This window comes from Thunnus albacares, chromosome 13 (genome assembly GCF_914725855.1).
Source record: "Thunnus albacares chromosome 13, fThuAlb1.1, whole genome shotgun sequence".
NCBI lineage: Eukaryota > Metazoa > Chordata > Actinopteri > Scombriformes > Scombridae > Thunnus > Thunnus albacares.
In genome coordinates, this window is record NC_058118.1 from 15,498,442 (window position 1) to 15,524,415 (window position 25,974).

Genomic DNA, 25,974 nt, shown 5'->3' on the forward strand with positions numbered 1-25,974 from the left:
AACGGGATAGCAGGCATTCTGTTGTAGATGTGAAGGTGAGAAATGAGGAAAAGACAAGGAGGTTGTATTTTCTCTTGACAGGAAGGCAGTTTCTGCCTGCAGCTACAGACAGTCCAGGTCAAAAGTGGCACAAACTACACGATGAAATTCTCGTCCGGAAAGACAGGTCTCCTGGCGTAACGGATTACCCTCTCTTGCGTGTCAGCTCATATGGTGTCTTATCGCAGTCTCCATAGTGATTGAAGCATGAGAGCCCTGTGCAGCTGTCAGTCTTGTCTGTATTCTAGGCTTTAACTACAGTGATGGTTGTTTCGGCGCAAAATACATCTTTTATGTTTTAATATTGGGAGATGTAGTTTCTTTGGCATGGCAACAAAAATCCACCACACATTCAGAACAAATTACTTGAAAAGGTGAATTCATCTTTGTTGTGCTTTTTCCACTGTTCTCGCAATAATCTGTGCATGTCAGGTGGTGGTTCTTGCTAGTATAATCTGCTGGAAAGCATAAATCATGAAATCCTCACAGTTTCTGTAAGGATTGGCACATAGGCTAAATCATAGTATCTGCTAGGCAGTAGATAAGGTTATAGTTTTGTTTATACTTTGCATTATAGATCAGATATTTTAATGGTTGTTTGTCATGTAAATTTAGTCAAACACCTTAAAGGATTAATGTGCTATAATCTATAAATTAAAGTATTGAATCACCGACTGCAAGTGTATACACACTGGATTTAATTATTAGTTATGTTTATGTTATGTTTGCAATTTCAGAAAATGGTTGTAATCCAAGATTTAAGCGAGTGACATTATGATCTTTTTCTGTTACCACTGACAACTGGTTCATTATTTCCGCTGAGGATGAATAGTCATATAATTACTGTTTTAGTTTCGTGATTTAAAAAAACAAACAGACTGAATCCCCCTGATTATATCGTTTTGCAACACAAACACAGATACGTTGTGCAGTGCAGAGAATGTTTTTCCATACAAAGATTAAAATTATTTTAATTTCCCTATTGGGTGAATTGTTTCTTTTGCCGTCTCTGCTCTTTAAGCATCAGCAGCTTTTATACTTACATGGACTGTTACCTCGGATGACTTACTGTACTCTATGGCTTGTGACTGAAAATCTAACTGTTGTCCACTAATGATTTCCTCCTCTCTTGCACACTGAACATGTATTTTAATGCTTGTAAGGTGAGTCTAGTTAATTACTGAATCTGTAATCAATATCTTGTTCTGAAACTTCCTGCAACAAGTTAACAACAACTTGTGACTTTACAGGCAATAAGCCACATTCATACCTGGAAGAGACACAGCTCAAGTACATTTTAAAAGTGTTTTCCACAAAAGTTTTATGGGTTTGATTTCGACAGGAGACAGTGCAGGACCAGACCCTACAGATGAAAAATTAGGATGCTGGTGCTGGAAATGGAAAGTGGAAATTTTGTCTCAGGAAGTGCTCCAGAATAAGACTAATAATAAACAGACATCTGAAATGAAAATTAATTGAGGAAGGAAGATTCCTTCCGAAGATGTCCTTGATGTCTCACACTCTCTCTCTCTCTCTCTCTCTCTGTGCAGCAGCGCTACTGCCATGAAGCAAAAAAAAGAAACCTTTAGTGAAACAGAATATGTGACCAATGAAAAGTCAAGTCATCAAATTCTTTGCATATTTTATTTTTCTTATGATTTTTTTTTCAACTCACACATGTCATATTTTACATCTTTGCAATAAAACATGAATACAATAGTTTTTAGGGTTTCATAGATCCAAAAATATTTAACCTTTTTTTTGGATACGTAAGTTGAACCTGTCGATAGAGTATGTGCATGTGCGCGTTTGATCAAGATGGCTTCACACATACAGTACATCTCACATCTCATCCTCTCTCCTCCCTCCTTCCCACCTCTATCAGCTACAGAATCATGATATTGCTTACAACTGTGAGGTTGTAAAACTTAATAATCACACATGAGCTCAACGTTTTAAATACAAACATCAATGCACAAATAATCCCGTAGGGAAAATGGACCTAAACAAAATGGCAGCCGACCAGAAAGAACCAAGCTAATAAATAATGATATGTGATTGGTGCAAAGTGCAAATACAAAACAAACTTTTACATTGATTTGATTCTCTTTTTTTAAATAATCAACAAATGTGGGTAAGTGAAGGTTTCCTTTGCGCTTTCAGTCTTAGTCAGCTGATTAAGTCTCCCACCAAGCCTGAACCAAGACTATATGTACATATTTGACAAAACAATCACCAAATATACAAAGGAAATCATGTTCGTCTTGTGGTTTTCATCCTTGGTGGCACTGGCAACATCTCTTTATCGTTACCATCTCCGGCAAAACAATCACCATCCTTGACACCGCCGTTATTACCATCAGTCTTGTCAACATTATAATAATTATTACACAATATTTTACATACAGCAAGTAAATTAAAGCATTAATAAATTAAAGGTGATAAGCGCAGTTCGTGTAGTGAAAGAACAAGTGTAGACTCCGAAGGAAGCAGAGCCTTATTTACATTAAAATTCAATTTAACCCTGCTGCGGGTAAAAGAAAGAATACAAATTATCTTTAAAATAAAATAAAATGAAGTCAAATAAAATAAAATAACAACCCCAGGCAATTTTTCAAAGGTAAATTTAAGATCAAGCCAATAGCACCGGTTTTTGAATAGTGGGTGGGGCTGGTTCATTTCTGACCATTTCTAATCAGTTTAGACACATTGAAGGAGTCTTAATTTATTTTCCACCCAAATAATTCTCCTCAAACCAAAAAAAGTACAGAATGAAACTGATAAAGAAGAGGAAGAAATTAAAAAACAAAATTTAGGTTCTTTGTCTGTGAAGCATTAAGCGTACCAGGAACAGCAACTGCGCCAGTCCTGTGAGTGGTACGGGTATGTTCGACCTCTACAAGGTCTGCTTGACTTTGCTCTTTTCTCCATTCTGCAGTCTGTCTATTTTATTAGCAGGTTTTGGTGTGTATCTTCGGGGTGTTATGTGTCTGTGGTTTACACACGTGTGTGTACGTACACGTGTGCACAGAGGAAGTATTTCCATCAGCGCTGCAGCAATCCTCAAATCATGTTAACATCCCCCTTGTACTGTAAGGTACTTGTTTTTCCTTCCTCTCGGTACCTGTAGTTTCCCCGTGTTGCAGATACACAGCAGAATGCATCACCTCCTCTCCCTCTTGTTCTTCTCTCCTCCTCACCAGCCCTCCTCTTCCTCACACGGTCCACCTCAGTACCTGTTCTGGTGTTCGTAGTGCCAGCGGTTAAAGTCTATGTTGAACGCCACGATGCTGCCGGACGCCATGCCAGTGATCAGAGTCCTGCAGGGAGAGAGAGCACACAGAGACTTCATCAGTAAACCCGACTATACACATACTCCATGAAAAACAAATCACAGTTTACTCATTACACATTTCCCCGGGCCTGGGACAACATTTGAGGTTTGGGTAAAATAACTTCATCATCCAGTATTCTCTGCAGAGGTGACCCAGTTTCTCTAACATCAGTAGTCCTCAAGAAGATGCCGCCCCAGTTTCGGCTGGCCTCTTACAAATAAATCGTCATACTGTCTGCATCTTTTTCTGTTTGTCAGAGTGGCGACCCGACTGTTTTACCTCTGGTCATGTGAGAGGTCCATGGCACGGATGCCGGCGTCACAGCCCGGGTAGATGTAAAGCTGTTTGAAGTCACATGCCTGCCACACCTCCACAACTCCGTTATCACCTCCTGTCACCAAGTTCTGTCCGTCACTACTCAACAGGATCGCCTGGAGAGAGAAGAGAGAGAGAGCTCCAGTATGTTGTATTGTTTAAGAGTAAATAAGTACAGTATTCATGCATAAATATCCATCAAAAAGAAGAGTGTAAAACAGTACAGAAACAGTACACATACCCGTGTGGAATCGTTGACCTCCATCTGGGCCAGCAGTTTTCCATTTATGCTGAAGTTGCAGAAGCGGCCTCTCTCATAGTAGATGATGCAGTGGCCCTCGCTGGACACGGAGATGAGGCGAGGCCGTTGGCACAGCTCTGGCCCCTCCAGAGCCCTGAGCAGGTCCCCTGTGATAGTATGGACCAGGCACGGGCCCTCTGAGGAACAAGACCAAAGCAAGACAGTGAAGAATGAATTCAGAAAACAAATTTTGTGGAAAAATGTGAGAAATGTATCATTTCCAGGATGATCTTGTTTTTGCAGTTTTTAATTTTGAGACAGACCAGTGACACGTTCATCCAATAAGGTTTTAAAAATGTATCAGGTGTGCAAGCAAAAGAGAGAATTTTTTTATTGTCATTCTATTTATTGTATAGTTAATATGAAATGATAACAGTCTTGAGAAAAAGGCATTTGAGGGTTTTACCATTTTAAGATTTTATCATTTAGTTTTTTTCTAATTTATAATATGTACTATCCAAATAATCTAATAAATCTAAAATGTCTCTAAGCCACAGACAGACATGTGAAGACACACTAACCTTTAGCTCCACTGATGACCAAGCCCAGTTCTGCACAGACGGACACACACACCACCTCGTGGTCATGTCCTGTCAGTACTGCCCTGGGAGCGGGATAATCACCTGGAGGAGAAAACACAGTAACAGAGACATCACCATAAACCTCCAGATTAATTCTATAAAGCTGTGCTGTTTTCTCAACTAGTGTTCAGTGGCTCACAGAAAGCGCACACACTGAGACACAACAAACAGACAGAGAGACAAGCAAACATTCACACACGCTGGTTCCACAACATGTCACCACTCACTGTTGTTTGGGTTGTCCCCTATAATGTGGTGTCGTCCGCTCCAGTACCACAGAAGTAGAGTAGCGTCTCTGGAGCCTGACACGATGTAGCAGTCTCCTCCGATGTAGGACTCTGATCGGGCCAGACATGTCACCACATCCCAGTGGCCAAAAACTATCTGGGTCAGCTTTCCTGTGGAGAGGAAGGAGGAAGATGGCAGCGTGTTCCCTCCACTCATACTTTTGAAGGCCATGGTTTCTTAACAACCAGGATAAAAATACACTTCACTGAACCCCCACAGGTTAAACAAACAGATTAAACTGTCTGGAAATGCATGACATGGTCCACATGCTAATTGAGGATTTAATCATTAAAACACTTGGCATCTAAATGTAAATCCCCACAGCACTTAATGCTCAACATGTCTGGTAAATAACACAAAACCTACCAGTTTCAGTGGAGTAGACACGGAAGCTTTTGTCCCAGAAGCCACAGACCAGGATATAGCGGTTGTCAGCGGTAACCACAAAACAGTGTGTGTTGATTTGGATACTCTGGTCCACCAGGTCAGTGATCTGACGCTTGTTCATGCCTGAGTTGTTCGCTAGATAAGAGCACAGAGATGTTAGTGAGTTCACGAGGGCATACAAATGCAATAAGGTTAACAAGCTGTCGGCTGAACTCTAACCTCTCTCAATCATTCATCACTTAGTGTTTTAAGTGTTGACAACAAAGCAGTCAACCCCAATATTGTACAGCCTGTGTCTCAGTAATATATATATAATCCCCAGTGTATCATGTTGTATATTGACTTCAGCCCCACCAGGCTACCCTCATTATTTGCTCTCATTATCTGCTAACAGAATAATTGTATCCTTAATACTATTATTGATGGCTGTTCGTAATGCTGTAGACAATTTAAGCTTTTTCTACAGTTGGACTTTATAAACACATGTGGGTGCATGTCCTGCATCATCCTGTATTATCTTAAGTTCCAAAAAAACATGAAACCAATACAATCTATTGTGGAGATGTCTGTGCACTGACCTATGAGAGGGTCCATCTCAATGGGCAGATGATGAGCCTGCTCTAGGGAGTATCCCGGAGCTCCACGGAGCCCTGAAAGGTTAAACATTACAGGCAGTCATACACACAGGTAAGAATGTACATACAAACATCGTAAAACATTAAGGGATAAATGTTAAACTGCACCCACTCACATAATCCCCTGGTTGAGTGCTCCATGATGAAAGCGCTGCCAGCATCACTCTGATGCAGGCTTATGTTCAAACATAAGAGCCCCATGTGGCAATCGATAACAAAAGGTCACTTGAGCCGCATCATGACCCACCCCCATAATCACATTAACACAATTAATTACACCTAGCTTGTTGTGGTAATGAGGTCATTAATGAGATTAATTGAGGCTTTAATTAACAAATATTTCTGTGTCGACATCCAGGGTGTGAACTAAATCAGAGCACTGATATGCAATCCAACACAACAAAACCACAAACAAAGGGTTTAATTACTACCACTGAGTTAAGCTGCCGTTTCACTGGCATTATAAGCATCACAGGCTTTTTACACTTAGTCTTTGTTGCGACGCTGCTCATAATATTTTCATTAACTGATTAATAAGAATATTTTTTCATTAATCATTGAGTCTGTAAAATGTAAAAAAAGTGAAAAATGCCAATGACAAGTTGCAAAGCGATAACTTCAAATTGCTTTTGTCCCACAAACTAACTAAAAAAACAAAAGTTATTCAATTTGGAAAACAGAGAAAAGCAAATCTTCACATTTGAGAAGCTAGAACCTCCAAGTGTATGTTTTTTTTTTTGATAAATGACTTAAACGACTAATTGATTATCAAAATTGCCTGATTAATTTTGATTGATTGATTCATCATTTCTGCCCTACTATGAACTGTATTTTACTAGTACAGTTTCAGAAAGGTGCTGGTCAGATCATCTCCTACACTGGGGAAAGTTATGGTGTTAAATGTTTGTAGTTAAAGAAGAATGCGTCTACAGACACAGATGCTCCATTTGCCAACTTTTTGGTGTATCTGAAGTTTTTTTTTACCATGTTTCAAGGGATTTCATGGAAGCTATGGGTGCAAGTTATATCAGAACACTCATCATATCGAAATGACAGGAGATGAAATGCCACGTCATGACAATAACAGGATCCCCACTGCGACACTTGCACACTGCATTCCACTCACCGACTGTGTTGTGCCAACGGTTGACGGCAAACAGCCGGCTACATGTGACGGTGACGGCTGCTGGTATGCTGAGGTGGGGGAGTGTGTTGGCTGCGACGTGTGTGACGGGGGAGTTGGAGGGGAACTTGAGCACCATGATGACATCCTGCTGCATCTGATCCTTAAACATCAGAGGGCTCTGGGGAAGGAAACACTGGTGAGACAGACAGAGAAAGAGAGAGAGAGAGGGACAGAGGAGGAGAGAAGAGAGAAGGGCAGAGCAAGGAGGGAAGGTCAGGTGGGGGGGAGAGAGGGAGGGAGGAGGGGGGGGGGGGGGGGAATGGAGACGGAGGAAGAGGGAGAGACAGAACAGATGGGACAGAGAAGGAAGCGGGAGAGAGGGGGGAGGGAAGGGAAAAGGTATATTAGTGGGAGAGCAGGGTCAGAGCAGGTACACACACTGAGGGTGGCTCTAGGCCTAGGAGAGGAGGTGGAGGCACTGATTGGTCGGGGTTCAGGACTGACAGGTTTGGGTTGACATGGATGGCTCTGATGTGGAGACACAGAGGCCTCGTTCTGCTGAGGGTAGCAGGGAGGACAGAGAGGCTAAAAAAATACATCATTACATACACTTGCATGTAATAAAATCTCACGAATCCATACACTTTGGTAATGGAATTCATTCATATCTGTGTGGGAATGACTAAAATGAATATATATATACATATATGGGACTGAAATGTGTTAAAATGTGAAAAATGCACACAATCCAGATTCTAAGCAAAAATATGTCACAGGAAATGTCTTCAAACCCCTAAACCTGTCTACAAAAAGAAAAAAAACATTGGAAAAACTATCTTTATGTTCCCAATGTGAACATTTTCTCAATGAAATAACTTAATGACTAATTTCTATTCTATATTTCACTGGCTCTGCAGCTGAGGTCTGAGATGTGAGCACAGTTGACTTGGTGATTCTCGCAGTAGTCTTAAGTGAGGAATTCTCTGCATATGTAAGCATATAATACTCTTATGAAAATTAAATCTAAAGATTTGATCAGTCTGTTGATGTAGTCTTACCAGGTGCATGGCAGAGGAGCGAGGTGGGTGTGGCTCAATCAGAAGCTGGGAGGGTATCTGTCCACAGACCTGAATCTGGGTCTCAATCACCTACAGTCAGAAAGACAGAGATGGGGTTAACTAAAGCCATATATTAGTCTTTTATTCAAATTCAAATAAGCTTTATTGGCATGGCAGATCAGAAATCTACATTGTCAAAGCAGTACAGAAAATTATAAACATTGACAGATGATTAATAATTATACAATAATATGTAAATATAAACAATATTAAATACAATATAATAAAAGGCATTTTTACAGATGTAATCATACAGAAACATTCACTACAGAGCTTATTTCTCTCAGATTATGACAAGACTTAATATATTTTGCTATTACTGTACATTGACTTTTCTCCCCACATAGATAGAGACAGTTTCTGAAGACCAGGGAGGTGGATAAATTCAGGATATATATGACTTATTTTTTCAAAGAAAACTTCTCTCAAATCTTTATATTTGTCACAGTATAATAGGAAGTGAGATTCTGTCTCAACTTCTCCTTTATGACAAAATGAACACAGCCTGGCCTCCCTGGGGAGCCTGTTCTGCCTGTGACGGCCTGTTTCTATGGCCAGGCTGTGTCCACTCAGTCTGTACATTGTCACTGTTTTTCTCACTTTTCTTTCAGTCACGGTGGTCAGGTGCTCTGCCACCGTGTACTCTCTATTTTTAGGGTCAAATACAATTCTAATTTACTTACCAATATTTGATATAATTTTCTTTTTGTTTTGAGATAATTTGGTTGGGCCAGATTGTTTTTGGTGTGTGTGGGCAGAGCTTCAGCAGCAGCTGGCAAAGGGGACTCTGATCTTTGTTCAACTCGTGGCACTGAAGGGCTTTGTAGTGGTAGGACTGGGGGTCGCTAGATTGGAGGTGTTTATAACATTTGATGGCTCGCTTCTGAATTTCGATTATTAAAGGGTATTGGCCAGAAAGCGCTTCTTGCCTTCTCCTTCAGCTCATTCACAGCCAGGCCAAAATGTTCAGTGGAACTGATATTCAAGCCTAGATATGTATAATGTTTTGTATGCTCAATTTCCTAATGTGAATATATTTTTCTGAGAGTTGGATTTTTTTTGGAAAGTCAATATTTTGGTCTTGTTCATATTTACAGTTAGGGCCCATGTTTGACTGAACTTGTGGAGGACATCCAGGCTCTGCTGTAAGCCCTCTATGGAGGGAGACAGGAGAACCAGGTCATCAGCAAACATCAGACATTTGACCTCTGTGTCCTGCAGGGTCACACCAGGAGCTGTGGATGTTTGCAGTTGTTCTGCAAATGTATTTATATATAGGTTTTACCCCCTATGCCACTCTCTAATAATCCATAAAGGAGCCCTTCATGCCAAATACAATCAAAGGCCTTTTTGAAATCTACAAAACATGAATAAATTTTATTTTTATTTTGGTGCACATGTGTGTTAATGAGAGTGGTGAGGGTAAAGATATGGTCAGATGTGCAATGGTTAGGCATGAATCCAATCTGACTTTTATGCAGGACATTGTGCTCATTGAGGAACTTAACTATACAGGGGTTGATGATGCTGCAGAGCAGCTTGCCCATACAGCTGCTGACACTTATCCATCTGTAATTTTGAGGGTCAAATCTGTCTCCACTTTTAAATATAGGTGTAATTAGACCATTATTCCAACTCTCAGGAAAATATCCCACACTCAGAATTAAGTTGAATAATTTTAGAATAGCCATTTGGAATTTTTCTGCACTGTATTTCAGCATTTCGTTTAGTATCCCATCAGGCCCACACGCTTTTTTGTTTTTGAGGGTCTTCAGTTTTGTTTTCAGATGGTTGATAGTAATGGGGAAATCTAGGGGGTTCTGGTGGTCTTTGAATATCAATTCCATATTTAGTATTTTTTCCAGTATTTGTTTGGTTTGTAAGTCAGTTCCTGGTGGTTTTGGTCCAAATAAGGTGTGAAAATGTTGAGTCCATATGTCTCCGTCTTGTATGGCCAGCTCCTCAGTTCCACTGGTCCCAGAAGGAGTTAGACTTTATACTCTCTTCAAGTAGGCACAGCTGTTTTTCACTATGCTTTATCTTTTTGCTTCTGATTGTATTTTTATATGTTTTAAGTGCTTCACAATACTGAAGACGTATATGATTATTTGTAGGAGCTCTTTGTTTCAGGTTAGATAATTTTCTAACTTGTTTTTTCAAGTTTTGACATTCTTTGTCAAACCAGTGGTTCTTTTTTTGTTTTTCTTTTATTTGTACGCAGTTTCAATTTAGCTTTATTTGCTGTTGTGTTGAAGATGTAATTTATATTGCGGACAGCCTCACATATGCCTTTAGTAGTGGGAGGGTAGGGGTATTCTATAAACTCTTCTAGTAATAATGTAATCTCCTCACTATTGCTGGCCTCTTGGTATTGCTCGGTGCTGTCTGGGGCCCATCTGTATGTCATCCCTAAGGAGAGCTATTTGAAAAGCAGAATACTTTTCTCAGCCATAAGGAGAGTTGTAATTATCTATAGTTGTAACTATTTATATCAGAGCTATAAGCGCTACATCAATCTGACGCAACCGTGTGACCTTGAAGAAAGCACTCACCATCACAGCATGAGAAACTCATGAAGGGAGTGAGCTCCGCACTGTAATAATCAATCTGTGAATCAAACAAGAGGGATGTGTTGTCATGGAAACCGACCTCACGTTGCGCAGCATCTAGAACGTCTAGGTTGACTGCTCCCTCATAGGACAAGAAGTTGAAGACGTTGAGAGCTCGGACTGCTTCGGGCCCTCGCTGCTTGTAGCCAAATATTAGATCGATCCACTGGTGAAGCTGGCATGACACAAACTCGCTCTCCAACGCCTGGACAGAGTAGCAGGTGCAGAGAGGAGAAAAGAAGTCAAGAATTTGTGATCTCTAGTGTCTCTCAAGGGGATTTAAAGGCGGAGAGAAAAGCTATCAATTTAGCTCTTTATATTTCAGCGTGTGTAACTCTCACCATCCGGTTAATGCGGACAAAGTCTTCGGGTTTCTTGGCCCAGGCAGGAAGCTCCACGTCACACACGGGAACTCCATCCTCACGCAACCCCAGCTCATACTCGTTGCTGTTGACAAACATCTCGGGCAAGTAGTAGAACTCTGGGATCAGCTCCTGATGGACATGGCAGCAACACAATGTTCATTATAACACCACTGTTATATCCTTTTATTTATGATTGATTTTTTTTTGTTTTTAATCTGTAAAGTCAACTTTTTGAAATTATGCCATTCAGTATGAGCTGACAATGTTTAGGGTACTTTAAATAACTTGTTCTGAATCTTTTTGAAACTAATACCTGCTCATTTACTCGCTGCCCTTATTTTTTATTTATTTCATTAAGCCATCAGAGAAGGCTTACAGCTAAAGCAAAATTTCAGTCTTTATAGTCTTTATGATACATTTTTATATCAGAAATGTGTTATTTATGATTGTGTGACCAAAAATTGTTGTATGTCACAGCCTGATGTGGAATTCTGACTCTTGGGTAGAAACTAGAAGGACTAGCAACATTAAGTTTGACATTAGGTCAAACTCTAAAACATTTTCAACCAGTTTAACTAGAAAAACACTATTTTCGTTGCTACTGTGCCTTCAGTTATGTGTCTCAATGCTGATCGATTTCAGGCTGACTCTATTGTTAACTAATCGCTTCAGTGGCTCATTTCTTCAGCCCACAGGAATAGTCACCTTGACATCGGCTGTGTCCCTCTGGCAGTTCCTCCAGGCGCGGCCGATGCCAGAGAAGGCTCTCTCTGGATGGTCAAACTTGCTATCGTTTGCGTTGAGGAAAAATGTGGTGAAGGGCTCCTACAGGCACAAGAACAGACAAAATTATTTCAAAAGAAGCCTTTGGTGTAAGGTCTGGCATGCGTTCAAAAGGCTGCTGAAGGTTTCTGTAAGTGTTTGAAGCAGGTGCTTACTATTCTGAGCATCCACATCAGTGTTGAATGAGCAGTGGAGTAAAGGGTTGTGTAGTGGTCAGGAGGCGTGCCGTCGTCATCCCATGTCTCGTAGCGCTCTGCGTAAAATGCTGCCCGCTTGGGATTCAGTGCACCGATTGGCTAGAAGAAAGCAGAGAGAAATAATCACAAATGATTACAAGAAAAAAACACACATGCAGTTTTCTGTTTTTCCTCAGAGAGCATAATACATGACGCTTTCAAATGGTTAATGTTAATAAAACTAAGAAGCTCATGTTCATTGTGATTCCTCTGATGGGAATGCAACGAGGAGAGAGAGGAACTGCATGACCTGTATTTTACCTTTCATTTGGGTTTATAGCATCTTCTTAATAGCATGCATAAAATTAATTGGAGAAAATATGTTACGTGTTTGTGTGTGTGAGTGGTCTCACCTTGGAGAGGTCTCTGAAGTTTCCAGGTAGAGTGAGATCGAGCTCCTCTGAATCGTAGTTGGTCAAGACCCAGGGGAAGATAGGGTACTGGTTCAAATCATTATAGGTCCTCCCTGCAGGGGGCAAAAAAGGACAAAGTGGATGTATAAATATGATGATATTCCATTATTTCTGACACCGGATGGTCCCGTAATGTGACAACATGCTACAGTGTTGGCCTGTCTCTGTGTTTGTTTTGCTATTTTAACAGATACTGAGCTGGACCATGATATATATATACAGCATGTTTACTTTTGCAACTTGACATAACAGTGTTCTGCTACATCACTTTGAGTTTTACATTATCAGGGTATAACATAGTAGCGTATTGTTTTCTAACTGTAAAAAAAATGTCAGTTACAGCACTATAATTTCCACACCTAATCAATCGGCTCTTGCTCTAATGTTTATTTAGTAAGAATACAGTAACTTCCTGATGTGAGTACAGATTACGTGCTAGATTGGTAGTAGAACTGATTAAATGAGGTTTTATGTTGCTGTGATTTTCAATTTATTATTTAAGAGGTGCAAAGATTAATTGATTGACAGAAAATTAATAAGTAACTATTTTGATAATTGAATAATCATTTTAGTCACTTTTTAAGCAAAAAAAAGCCAAATATTTGCTAGTTTCAACTTCTCAAACATGAGAATATGAAGCATTTCTTGATTCATGATTGTAAACTGAATCTGATCTTTGGGTTTTGGACTATTGGTTGGTCATTTAAAAATGTAATTTTTGGCTCTGGGGAAATTATGATCAGCATTTTTCACATTAACCGATTAACTGAAACCAATAATCGGCAGATTAATAGATAATGAAAATAATCCTTAGCTGCAACCCTACATTATTTGCATTACTTTGTACATAGTCCATTGTCATTCTGGCTGCATTTATTCATATATTTTTGGTTATATATTTACTAGTCACTGTTATTATGCAAACATCAGCTGAGCTGGCAGTGTGGCTGACAAATATTTATCTTAATTCAAATCTTCCAGGTTCTTTATCTAGTCTTTTCAATAAAGTCTCTTTATGCGTGGGCTTCTTTATTCATGTGCATGGAGAGAAATACAAACAAGGTGAGTCTGCAGTTTCTGGCAGTGCAGTTATTTTTGCACAACGCAGCACAATAGAAGCTGTCAGAGCAACCACATTCGTTCAGATCAGTAAAATTCTCACAACAACATGCTGGAAAATATCACTATCACACAGTTGAAAAGCAGTGATGAGGAGAAAGTAGCGCCAAGGTTATATGTGGTCACATAAAATCTCCCACACAGCAGAAGAGGGAAATGAAGGGAAACAGAAAGTATTATTTCAGCTCATTCAAATATTTGGTTTAAGAGCGAGACAGACCACATTAGACAAAGTTGTGTGTCTGACCACTAACCAGTCCATATATTATTATGAGGGTAACATCCATTATAACAGACTTTACCTGCAATAGTGTTGAGGAACATGAGGTACTCAAAGTTGGAGATCTCTCTCCTCTGCCAGCGCTGCGTCATGTTGGAGGACTTGAAGAGCTGACGAGGGGTAGCCAAGGAAATCCGCCTGGGACGCACACAGACACGTTGTAGGAAAATAATGTTCAAATTCTCAAACAGAACAGTGGCGTGGCAGCTGACTAAACCCTGCACCTACCTTGCCTGTGGCAGGCCGTAGCTCGTTCCTACCCCCACCCGTGGGAGGCTGTAGACCACCCTTTTGACTGTGGCCTGGTCAGGGAAGTTAAACATCACAGACGCTGTGGAGAGGAAGAGACAAGATATAGTCAACAGATATAAAACAGAAAGTCAGTCGCTCACTGGGACATTATATTGAGTGGTTGTAATGGGAATTAAACCTAGAGTCAGTGTTAGTGCTCTTTATTCTTAACTATAGTAGAAAATAACAAAGTACTCCACTGCAGAAGGAAAGAGATGAGACGAGTTTGATCATATTTGAGAGGCTATGAAGAGGCTATACTCCAATATGGATGCACTTCATTTTGCTTTTTGATTGTTCCCATTTCAACAATGTCATCATTGGCTCAGTGTGTTATATATGTTAGTGTCCTGTCCTTTCTTGTGATTATGCACCAAAACAAACTAAGAAACTGGTTAATTTTGGCAAAACAGTTTTGAACTTGAACTTAAAGTAGAAAGAAAACACAGATACAACTTGCCAAGCCACTCATTATATATTTAGAGGCTTGATGAGTTGGCCATATTGATGGAAAATATTCAGTAAACAAAATCAGTGGCTAGGATTTATGGTGATGGATTTTTGATAGTAGATGCATACAGTGTTGAGAAGTCAATAAATGTGAGATCTGCAGACTTACTTCTGTTGGCCATGAAGACCTCTAGTCCAGTATTCTGCAGCAGGTAGCGTCTGGAGAACACGGCTCGGATCTCACTGAACATCCACTTGCCGTGCAGACCCTCTGAGTAGGCCAGTACCTGTTGAAATTGGGGAATAAAAGGCATTTTGAAATGAGGAAACGTACTTTTTAAAGACCAACAAATTAATCACAAACTATTTGGATCGATAGGTGATGAGTGAAAATGTAAACTGTCATACCTATCTCCTTCAGAGAATGTCAGTCTGAATCTTTGTGGGTCTGGTGTGTGTGTGTGTGTGTAATGAACAATAATAAAGAAAGAGAGCATGCCCTTACTTCAGCATCAGTCTTCTTAAATGCAGGATCCTCTTCATCCACCTCAAAGTAGATCTCAGTCGTAGTGATGGACAGAGTGCCTCGAGCCACCACTACTGGAGCTACCAACTGAGCTGGAGTACTAAGCACAACAGGACCTGGGAGGGCAAATATATTCCTCAGGTATTACTACTTTTGATATTCATGGCACTGACAGGATCATAACATAACGGCTATAAGTAATCACACAAAACAGACACTTAAAACGGCACACATCATTTCATGTTAGTTAAGATTGATCATTTATTTGTTGACTACTGTAAACAACTTATCAGATGTGAGTCGGAGAGGAACCGTCGGAATAAATTAGGTATCTGGTTTGATTTGGATCACCATCAATTTTTAATAAGTTATGACTTCATATTCTTGAGTCAGATAAATCAGCTGGATGGTTAGTGTATCTGCAAAATGTTCAAACGACCAACTTGCCTCTGGAGGTAAAAAGTCGTGGACGGAAACGTACTAGAAACAAAAGTCATACACAGTTTACTGTTTAGTCGTACTGTAGCATAACGTGTGTGTGTGTGTGTATGTGTGTGTATCTTACCTGCAAGGTTATCAATCTCTTTTTCCTGCAGCAGGCTGACAGCATCATCGTCTCCCTCCAGCATTAACTCCGCCTCTGGGTTCTGAGCAACCACAGATTGGCTGCGGAAATTCTTCTTCGACTTAGGCCCCTCCTCCTCTTCCTCTGTACCTGTTTCAGCGGGTTTTTAAGTGAGTGTGAGAGTTATGTGCAAAAAAAAAAAAGAAAGGGCAAAAATGTGAATATGCAGCAGGTATGTACTGACCGTATTCCTCCAGAGCTTTGAGTGACACGTCGGCGTGAGTGGATCCGAAGGCATTTCGCACAAATCTCCGTCTCCTCCTCAGGTCGTCCTCCCAGTAGTCTAGACGCCAGAAGTCATGTAATTGGCTGAGGCAAAAAAGAAGAGGAGGAGCAAAGATAAGTCACTTCAGTGGTGTGCAGTTTGAATTTTAAGTGGTTGCAGGATTTCTCCTTCAGGGATTGAAAAGTTAAACAAGCTGAAGTTACAGGTGACAACTTGCTTCACTAACTCGCTGCAGTCTAAAGGTTCCTCCTTATTGGGATGAAGGGCGGTATTTGACTATAGGGATGTGTTTGATGAACCATTCTACCAATCAAACACTGATAAGCTGAGAGAAAAAAAAACATACAGAAGATTGACTTATGCACCCTATAGAGCCAATAAAGTTTAATGAAGCGAAGCAATGAAAAGTAGAGTTTAGTCAAGCAAGTCTGATTGTAATTTTCAATAAGCGTCATGCTAATGGCACCAACGTTAAAAATACAATCTAGGCCACAGCACTTCATTTCACTTGTCATTCTAATTTTTTTATCTGAGTGCAAAAAGTGTTTATTAACAGCCTGCATGTTGCGGTACACATTATACTTCATCACCGGTGATACGAGGAAGTCAGACTTCAGATGTTGCGTGTCACATGTCTTCAAATTAAATCACATGTCCTTGGAGTAGCTGCCAGCCTGGAGGCAGATCTGGATAACAAGCCGTCATTGATTTAATGTGTGTATGTGAGGGTGCTAAATAAGAAGATCGGTTTCAGCTACGAGACGACGTTAGGATTCAACTATCTGTGTGCGCCGTAGTTGATGTCCGGTAAATCCTGTTAAATAAGACTTGATTGTTTCATGCATCGGGCTTTACACGGATCATTTGCTCTTTTATAAATGTGTTTGCTGGTTTATTCTTCTATATTTCAGCACTGATCATATCAACAATTTAAATTGAAAACTTCAAATAGATTTTCAGATGTGAAGCTGATGATTCTCTACTGGCTTTATGTATTTATGGTGTAACTGATGTACAATAATACATGAACTGTAACCAAACATGGCACTGTTTTCTCATTATATATAAGAGGTGTTCTAGCTCTCAACCAGTGTAACATCTCCTGTCAAATGATATCCTGTGATATCGAAAAACGTCCCGGTGTATAAACTTATACGTAGCTCCCCGCATCGTCGGCTCACCTCTGTGACATTGTGCCCCATGCTCCGTGCTTATTGGTCAGGATGTTGAGGATCTTCTGTTTCAGCTGGTTAGCAGTCACATGATCTCTGTGCTTAGCGGCGCTGATGAGGTGATCGCACATTTTCTCTTCCTCTCTCCGGTCCGCAGCGTACTGGGCACAGTTAGACTAGAGGAGAGTGGGAGATAAAAGGGAATGGAAACAGTAAGAAAACAAAGAGCGTTACCATCAGAGATGAGGAGATACAGACAGTTGCTGTTAAGTATGTTCAATCTATCTATCTATCTAAACTTAAGTTTCTTTTTTATTCTATATTTCTTATTCATTTGAGATACTCAGCAGCTTGTTCGTGTTTTCTCCCCTTTTTATCCTTACTTTGTGTTATACAAAGCACAAGAGGAACCTGAACAGTGTCCCCCTGAAACACTGATGCATGAGAACATAAAATTCAGGTGAAAATCGGTTTAAATGTACTAATTTGATGCACTAGAGTAAGAAAAATTCAGGTATTTGTTCACAGAAATCTGACATCCCTGAGCCTCACATGTTGGCCACTTCGCATGGATTTTCACCTGCAGGCTTTAACGATTTCACACAACATGACAAACAGAGGTGGTTCTTATACAGCATGTACCTCGAATTCAGCATGCTTGTGTACATCCTCGGCCCTCTGTCTGTTCAGGATGAACTCTGCTTCGTTGGCAACACGCACGATGTGATCCTTCATGGCGTGGCATAGAAGTCTGGAGAGAGCATGAGATATAAACAAAGCGACAAAGATTACATGCAACTCTTAAGGAGACGGAATATAAGCAAGTTCTCATCAATATGGCAACCTTTTTTCTTTTGATGTATATTTATCTTTTTTAATGTATTGTACTCTAATAAGTTGTACTTAATTAAGCTAATAACTTAATTTTGTACCAATTAACGGTTTGGAGTAAAAAAAAACCAACAAGATTACAGGCATTGTAAATGGACCAGCACACATCAGCTGTAAATTGCACTTTAATGATTCGACTTCCTACTGAACCCACATGGCACTGTGCACTTATCCTGGCAAGGTTCTCATTAGGGCTGTGTCATACCATTGGCTGTTAAGCACTGATAACAGTGTTGGTGTTAATGTGTGAATCATGGGGAATTATGTGGGGTGATAATCAGTCAGTGTGAAGGATTTACCTTCCCTCATTGATGAGCTCAATGAAGGCCAGTCCAGCGTTCTTCTGAATGGAGTTCTGCCACTCCTAAGTGTAGAAGATAAAAAAAAAAAATTAATAAGCTGAACTATGGATAAAAGCTACCATGGTACATGTAACTTTCTGGAAATGTAATTGAAACCCTATTTATAGATAAAATAATCAGATTGGAATGTCTGTTTTTGGTTAATCCTGTGATTAAATTAGCTAAAAAAAAAATTAAGGTACTTTAATTTGCAACATTGTCCACAATGGCCTAATGTATATTGTGTATGGTTACCAGAACTGTTGGTTTAAATGGTACCGTAAAATATGCTATAGACAAATTTCTATTGTCTCACAGTATATATTGTCATATTATCCAAGAGATTACAGAGATAAAAATAGCTTTATTCAAGAGAAAATATACAGTTTCATCATATAAGACCACCAGTCACAAGGTACACTAGCACAAAATTGCTCCAAATAAGGATTAAGTAAAATCTTAAGAGCTTTGTAAGTGTCAATGAAAATGCACCCATCTAAGTGTATGTGAGTGTGTTTTGTGTTTGTGCATATGAGAGTGGAGACTTCTGAGCAGGATAAGAGTGTTGCTGAAAGCCCCAAACTATCAGGGCTCCATTAGCTCCACTGGCTCTTAGGGCTGTGAAGGACACGTGGGAGCTTCTCCTGTTACATCCCCCCCCATCCAGAGGATCAATATCTGGGCTAGGGTTCGCTCTCCTGAGCCTCTAATGGCAGATGAGGCCGGAGCCAGGGGTAATACTATACATGCTGACGAGCAGCCAGCCAGGAGAGTGGTGAGGAGAAAAAGGAAAAGGGAGTGGTGAGAGGAAAGAGCAGTGTGGAGAGTGCTAGAAGATGAAAGCAGTTGCGAATGAAACACTGAGTTCAAATGGACCAGAGAAGCAGAGGTGTCTGATGGTGCAGTTCGAGATGGAGCAGGAAATAAGGGAGAGAAGAAAGTATGGACTACGGTAGTAGAGTTCAAGAAAAAGACCGGCGAGAGGAAAGAACTGAGGGGCTCCTCCATGGACAAGAGCTCTTACAAGCGAGCAGAATCCAACAAAACAGAGATTAGTTGGGAGACAAAATTCTTAAATTTAGAGAAAATGAACACTGGTCACCTACGCCATCAGGGGAAAGCTCTGTAGTGGTAAGTGCCTCTCTGCTGTCACTCTGTCTTTTGAGTGTTGCTCAGGAAAATAGAGATATTGGCTTTGAATGCAAGTGACTCACATTGTACATGACCTCAATTCAATTCTGAATGAATGTGTGCTGTGCTGCCACTAATTTCATTTAGTAAAAATCCAGTAAAAGAAAAGTTTATGCATGTGATTGATATGGAAAATGCTTTTTATGGCCTTGATATTGATGTGGAGAAAACTATGGTGTGATGATGCATAGAAGTTGATATTATATTACATCTGCAATGCGCTCATTACATAGTCAACCCTGCCTCACTGGGTAGATCGATAACTCAACAGTTTCCTGTGTGCATCTGACTTAGACAGTTATTGTGGATCTTATGGGTCTAAAAAAACAAGAAGAAGAAGAAGAAAAAAAAAAGCTTTCAGAGTGAGTTAGAAATGTGACACATGAAGGGAGACTTTTTCAGGTTTCGACAAACTAAATCATACGTGTGAGGACAGAGAAGAGAGGTGAGGTGTTACCTACCTGAGAACAGAGCAGCATTACGAGCTCCACCACAGATGTACTTGACTTCATACACACCAGACCTGCAGCACAGAGACATACAGCAGAGTCAGGAGCCTCTCTTTCTTTTCTCTCTGACACACACACACACACACACACACACACACACACACCCTGCTGCGAGACAAAAAGATATCATCAAAGAAGACACTATAGTGTCAGTGGTTTGCTAATGTATTCAATGCAGTCATCGTAGTCAGGTTCATAATAAAACATGCCACAGAGAAGACAGGAACAAACAGTAGAGTGAGAGGCAAGGGCGGAGAGAGGAGGGGGAGAAAGGGGGAAGGAACAGGAAGTGAACATATAGACAGTGGATCACAAAAACAGGACGCCAGGAAGCAGGTGGGCGGAGGGAGGAATGCATCACATTTAGTACAATCTGTAATATCTAATACATAGTCATATTAATGCTAAAACTAAACATAATCTGATCTAAAAAATATCGTCATTATCTAGCTAGCTGAACGAAAACGGTGCAAAATACTGACTTCATACCTGCTTGACGAATGAGTGAAGCAGCCAGCTCAAAGACACTCACCGACTCATTCGCTCGCTCTCAACTACCCGCACACTTATACATCCACTTGTTCACACGTTCATTACTTTTTCCTCTCATTCTTTCTCTCTCTCTCTCTCACTCACGCACACACACATCGCAGTGAGGGACAGTGAATGGGGAGACTCCACAGAGAGACGCCAGTTAGAGAAAAAGGAGCCGTGTACAGCACCTGTACCTTCTATGAGCAGTTCCTGCCCATGGCTACCCAGCAGCGTCCTGGAAAGGAAGGGGGCAAAGTCCACAAAAATCTCCCTCAGCAGTGGTGCCACCTTCTCCAGAGCGCGCTCCAGCTTAGTGGTGATACTGCGGTGGAAATAAGTGAGAGAAAGATGAGGAGAATATAAAATAATATAAGCAACATAAAGATGAGGGTAGGAGAGTGTGTGTGAGGAAAAACTCAGGGGATTTTACAGTAGGTGAGAAAGAGAACAAGACAAGCATGCAAGAAAGAGATGAGAAAAGTACGCAAGTGAAAGATATGTGAGAAAAAGGCAGGAGAGAGGATTTCAAAGGACAAATTACACAGCAGAAGAGACAGGAAAAGGCAAGCTTAGAGAAGTAAAAGAGAAAGAAATAGAAAAATGTCTGAAATGTACACAGGAGACGCAAAAAATGTACAGTATGTAATGATGGGTTGGTATGAAAGCAATATGCCTGGGTTAGTATTGGTAAGGAAAGGTTGATGGCACTACAGTTTTAAAGCTCATTGTTGGCATTGTGGGATAAGTGAAGCTAGAAGTGCAATTAAAGCTAAACCTCAAAAAAAAAAAAAAAACTGTCCTCAGTCTAAGCTGCACTGAAAAGTATTGTATCTTGCCTTTGCTCAAGCCAAGTAAATGCTACATATCTTTATATTAGTGCTTTGTGTGTATATAGGTGTAGATCACGTGCAGAGTGAAATCTATTCTATGTTGAGTCAAGGAATGAAGACAGTGAGGCAGGTACAGCAAAGCAGACTTAAATATGGAGCCACAATGGCAGTGAAGTGCATATTCTAGGCTATATAAGCATGTGATTTCTGAAACAGACCTGGGTCACTAGAGTTTACAAATCTTTATTTTAACCTGCTCAGAGTGCCAAATGATTGACGTTTGCAAAAGTTACAGTGGAGGTTAAAACAAGTCTGTTTAAAGGACCAGTGTATACGGTTTAGTGGCATCTAGCAGTGAGGTTGCAGATTGCAACCAACTGAACATCCCTCCCTTCACCATCCCCTTCCAAGCGAGTAGGAGAACGTACAGTGGCTGCCAAACTCGTGAAAAACGTGAAAGGCTCTATTTTGAGCCAGTATTTGGTTTGTCCAATCTGGGCTATTGTAGAAACATGGCGGGCTCAGTGGAAGAGGTCCCGCCTCCCATGTAGATATAAAGGGCTCATTGTAAGGTAACGAAAACACAATGATTCTTAATTTCATGGGATTATACACTAATTAAAACATACTTATGAATATTATACTCCATTTTTACCATGTCCGTTCCACTAGATGCCACTAAATTCTACACACTGCACTTTTAAGCAAACTGATGCTATTTGCAAATACAATTTGACTCAGGTCTGATCTGGAGTTTGGGGTTAGTGTGAGAAGACATGCCAGAAGTGACAGAGTTGAGTGTGCTAAATATAAAAAATATGAGCTGCTAGCATAAACCAAAAGTGATGCTAAAAAGATCCTTTCTCGCATGGCACTCTGGGAACATTTAGTAGTGGTTGGGCGAAGCAGAGGGTGTGTGGTGGAGGTGGGGCAGAGGGGGGCATGGGGACAGGACGAGTATCTCCTTGCCTAAAACACTGTCCTGCATCTCGGGGGGCTGCCTGGAAGCCTGCCAGAGAGCTAAAAGACTTGAGCTCAGGGGGCGTCTGACCGCTGCGCAGCGCGCACTGCGCCACCTCACAATAGGCACTGCAATACAAACCACACACACACGCACACATATAGACACACACGTACAGACATGCACACTGATTAAGGAACACATGCACACACACCCATCTACCCACTCATGTGTGTGAGCTTTTAGAAACACACCGTAACTACACATATCATAACAAACTCTCTAACATGTCTAAGGAGAAAGTACATTGACAGAAATGTTACAGTACAAACTGCTACAAAAGAATTATATATTATTGCTTATTGTAATTCTATTTTCCTATTTATTAACATTTCTAAGAGACAGATCATCTTATATTTTATCAGTTTGTTTCAGACGCCTGCACAGAGTATGGAAACAAAAATAAAACACAGAATTATGTTTATAACCATTTTATTTACATTTTCAAATAAGGATTCTGAAATCAATAAAGACCTTACTTACTTATTATTGAGTTATGGAGTAATAAATTGTGATATTATCATATTCTATATTGTGATTGTGACATCAAAACACAGTTGCCATGTCAAGGATGAAGAGCACCATAGTGTAAACTGAGTGAGACATGTGTGGCGGTATGCGTGGATGTGAGGGAGCACAGAAAAAGTATTTTTACAATGCATCAGCAGACTATTATTATTGGCTGATATCAGTATATAAAAAGCAATATTGGTGTCAGTTTTATATCCTTTTTATAACTGATAATTCCATGTGGGACTGGCATTTTGTGACTTTTTGTGATTTTTTTTGTTGTTGTTTGTCCCCCAGCACAACTGTCAAATTAGCAAGAGAATGAATATTTGTGGTAATGTTGTAGTTTCTTTAAATGGTTAGTGGTTATTTCAAATTTTTTTGCATCTACATTGGTCCTGACATTCTTTTAAAAAAATAATATTGCTTAATATAGGTGGGAAAATGTCAGGTGTTGTTATGTAGACCTTAAAAAAAAGCATGTAGGTGCACCCCATATGTTCCCAATTCCAGACAAACTTATCTAACCCTAAAATATCAGTAATGACTGTGAGAGCGAACTGCTGGTGAGAATTCTTTGGGAAGGATGAAGACCTAAGAGTGAAGTGAAAGAGGGACAGGAATGAAGTGGAAAAGGGACAGGCACCCAAGGAAAACAGACAAATCAACATAAAAAAAAAAAAAAAAACAACAACCAAAAGCCAAAAGGAGGGAAAAAAAAGGAAAATGCGGGAGGAAAGTGAATGGCTGAAGCAGTTAAGAGCTTTGCGATGGTGAGAGCTCTGACCTCATATTCTCCATGGTGTCTTCTGGCATGGGTGCCACCGTCTGCACTGCTGGCAGATTCTTACTAGTGGCACCGTTGACAAACGACGAAGAGGAGGAAGAGGAAGAGGAGGCAGAGTCTGTGGCACCTAGGTGGGACGGAGAGATAGGAATAGGGCAGATGATGAAAAATAAGACAAGCGTTACAGTAACATGAATCAAGCATGACAAAGATTAGCGTGCAGGATAATAATACAGGAAATGTATTAATGTCGCTGATCAGTTGCGACCAAATTCAATTTGGGTATAATATCACCGGACATGCTGCTGCTAGTCTTCTGGTAATGGCCCCCGTTTGTGAAAATAGCTTAGCAATCAATACGCAGAATCCATTCCAGGGAACAAATCCTTTCCATGTCCATTATGCATGTATGATACAGTGCAATATGTCTGACAGGCTGACAAAGCCTTGAATACAAATCCACTCTGCTACAATGAATCCGATGATTATGATTCTGCATAGGAACAGCACTGATCTGCATGTCAGTTGATGTATATTTGGTTATTATCCTGTTAAACTACATGTATTTATATATTTAATCTGTCTTTTTTCCTGCATAGAGTAACAAATGTGAGCTGTATGAAAGGTACATTATCCAGCATAGGAGAGTTCACTGAATTCACTTTCTTGTTAATCGCTAAAATATTTCCCACTTTGCTGTGCTATCAGTAACTCCATTCATCTGGTCCCTAGGTAGGCTAAAACAAATCATGAAAGGAATAACTGGTACTGTTGGTTCAGTTGGTTTCTTTTTCAGCTTTTTAGGGAGCAGAGTAAAGCATCAAAGAGTTTTGTAACAAGAGAAGAAATTCATTCTTGCTTCATTGAGCAGCCTTTGAATTGCTGTCGGCCTTTTCACGCAAACACCTTCGTCATACTGCAGGTATGCTGCTGCTCCTTAAATGCCAGTTAACAGGTCCAGAGCAAAAACTTGGGGGCAAAAATATCCTAAGATATAGATTGAAGAATTAAATGAATTGCATGAGTAAGACATGGGTGTGAAGATGATGTGACTTTATAGGTGCGCTATTTCTGTACATTATCTCTCACCTGTAGTGTTGATCATGCTCTTGGGTGTTGCTGTCGCAGCAGCAAAAATGTTCGGTGTGCTGCCAGCGGTGGCGGCTCCACTGGTTGTCGGTGTGCCCACCGTATTGACTGACAGGCTGCCAGGTGGCGGCTTTTTGACTGGAACCACAACACTCCTGTAAGAGATGACACATCAGACGAACATACACACATAGTATCCTTTATTAAATGCTCCTCGGTGATATACAGATGTGTGTGAGAACATCTGTCATCTCTAGTAACAATGTCGAAAGCATATAAAAGTGTGACAGAATAGTTAAAACGTCTGCAGTCAGTTTTGGGATTTCAACCATAACCCTATAAAATTAATTAAGTTTTTGTATGCTAAATAAAAAACATTACCTCCGGTCCATGTCATCACTTACAACAGCTTTTCCATAAACCTTTTAGAAATACATTATTCATTCCTCATTTTGTTACATTTTCCAGTAGTGTCCCCAAATCATCTTTAATGTTTTGAAAATAAACAAAATTCAAAAGTTCAGGGAGCTGGAAGGATTTTTTTATGATTTGGGCACCATTGGAAGCTTCAGCATGAATAATACACAATGAATATTTAAGATGATAGTGTTGTTTCTAATTGGTGTGAAGGATTCAATATCCCCTCAAGTTTAAGTTTTATTCTGAAAAATATGTCAACAAGGTGCTCGCTAATTTAATCCATGAATGCCTTAATCGATATATAGAACAATAAATTAAGATTAATTTCTTAAATTTTCAACATTACAAGCTTGTAGCTAAAAGCTAAGAAGCAAATATATATATAAAGTTTAAATGTGCTATAAGTGTAATTAAGCCTTGACTCCTGGTTTAAAACACTATGAAAATACCATATATTTATCCCTATATAGCCCCCTTTATATGGGCTAATGATCTTTTTCAGATGTATCACGACTGTCTGCATGGATCAGACAGGCTTGATTCATTGGGGTGGACATTTCTAGAGATGGATAATGGAGCCATCCATGATCTATTATGCACACTGTCTTCAATCAATAACTTAGCTCTCAAG

At 40.1% G+C, this 25,974-nt stretch overlaps 1 protein-coding gene across 15 annotated transcripts in view; it reads right to left on the reverse strand.

The window, feature by feature from the left end:
- Positions 1–1,680: 1,680 nt before the first annotated feature.
- The window catches only part of nbeaa (neurobeachin a), a 99,572-nt gene continuing 75,278 nt past the window's right edge, over positions 1,681–25,974 (reverse strand). For 4 of the 15 annotated variants that reach the window (XM_044370431.1, XM_044370430.1, XM_044370427.1 and 1 more), the window contains 28 exons: positions 24,924–25,078; positions 23,835–23,961; positions 22,486–22,605; positions 20,875–21,008; positions 20,105–20,166; positions 18,411–18,475; positions 17,863–17,971; positions 17,230–17,396; positions 16,007–16,131; positions 15,763–15,912; positions 15,177–15,313; positions 14,841–14,958; positions 14,159–14,261; positions 13,953–14,068; positions 12,472–12,584; positions 12,038–12,178; positions 11,805–11,924; positions 11,076–11,228; positions 10,775–10,939; positions 8,066–8,155; positions 7,008–7,200; positions 5,825–5,896; positions 5,226–5,381; positions 4,799–4,969; positions 4,512–4,613; positions 3,931–4,127; positions 3,654–3,805; positions 1,681–3,359 (listed from right to left, as the gene is read on the reverse strand). In XM_044370431.1, coding sequence (XP_044226366.1) covers positions 3,269–3,359; positions 3,654–3,805; positions 3,931–4,127; positions 4,512–4,613; positions 4,799–4,969; positions 5,226–5,381; positions 5,825–5,896; positions 7,008–7,200; positions 8,066–8,155; positions 10,775–10,939; positions 11,076–11,228; positions 11,805–11,924; positions 12,038–12,178; positions 12,472–12,584; positions 13,953–14,068; positions 14,159–14,261; positions 14,841–14,958; positions 15,177–15,313; positions 15,763–15,912; positions 16,007–16,131; positions 17,230–17,396; positions 17,863–17,971; positions 18,411–18,475; positions 20,105–20,166; positions 20,875–21,008; positions 22,486–22,605; positions 23,835–23,961; positions 24,924–25,078 — 3,604 coding nt within the window. In that variant the 3' untranslated portion in view covers positions 1,681–3,268. The remainder of the gene's footprint in view (positions 3,360–3,653; positions 3,806–3,930; positions 4,128–4,511; positions 4,614–4,798; positions 4,970–5,225; positions 5,382–5,824; positions 5,897–7,007; positions 7,201–8,065; positions 8,156–10,774; positions 10,940–11,075; positions 11,229–11,804; positions 11,925–12,037; positions 12,179–12,471; positions 12,585–13,952; positions 14,069–14,158; positions 14,262–14,840; positions 14,959–15,176; positions 15,314–15,762; positions 15,913–16,006; positions 16,132–17,229; positions 17,397–17,862; positions 17,972–18,410; positions 18,476–20,104; positions 20,167–20,874; positions 21,009–22,485; positions 22,606–23,834; positions 23,962–24,923; positions 25,079–25,974) is intronic. The other 11 variants (XM_044370438.1, XM_044370437.1, XM_044370434.1 and 8 more) reach the window with 6 other exon arrangements.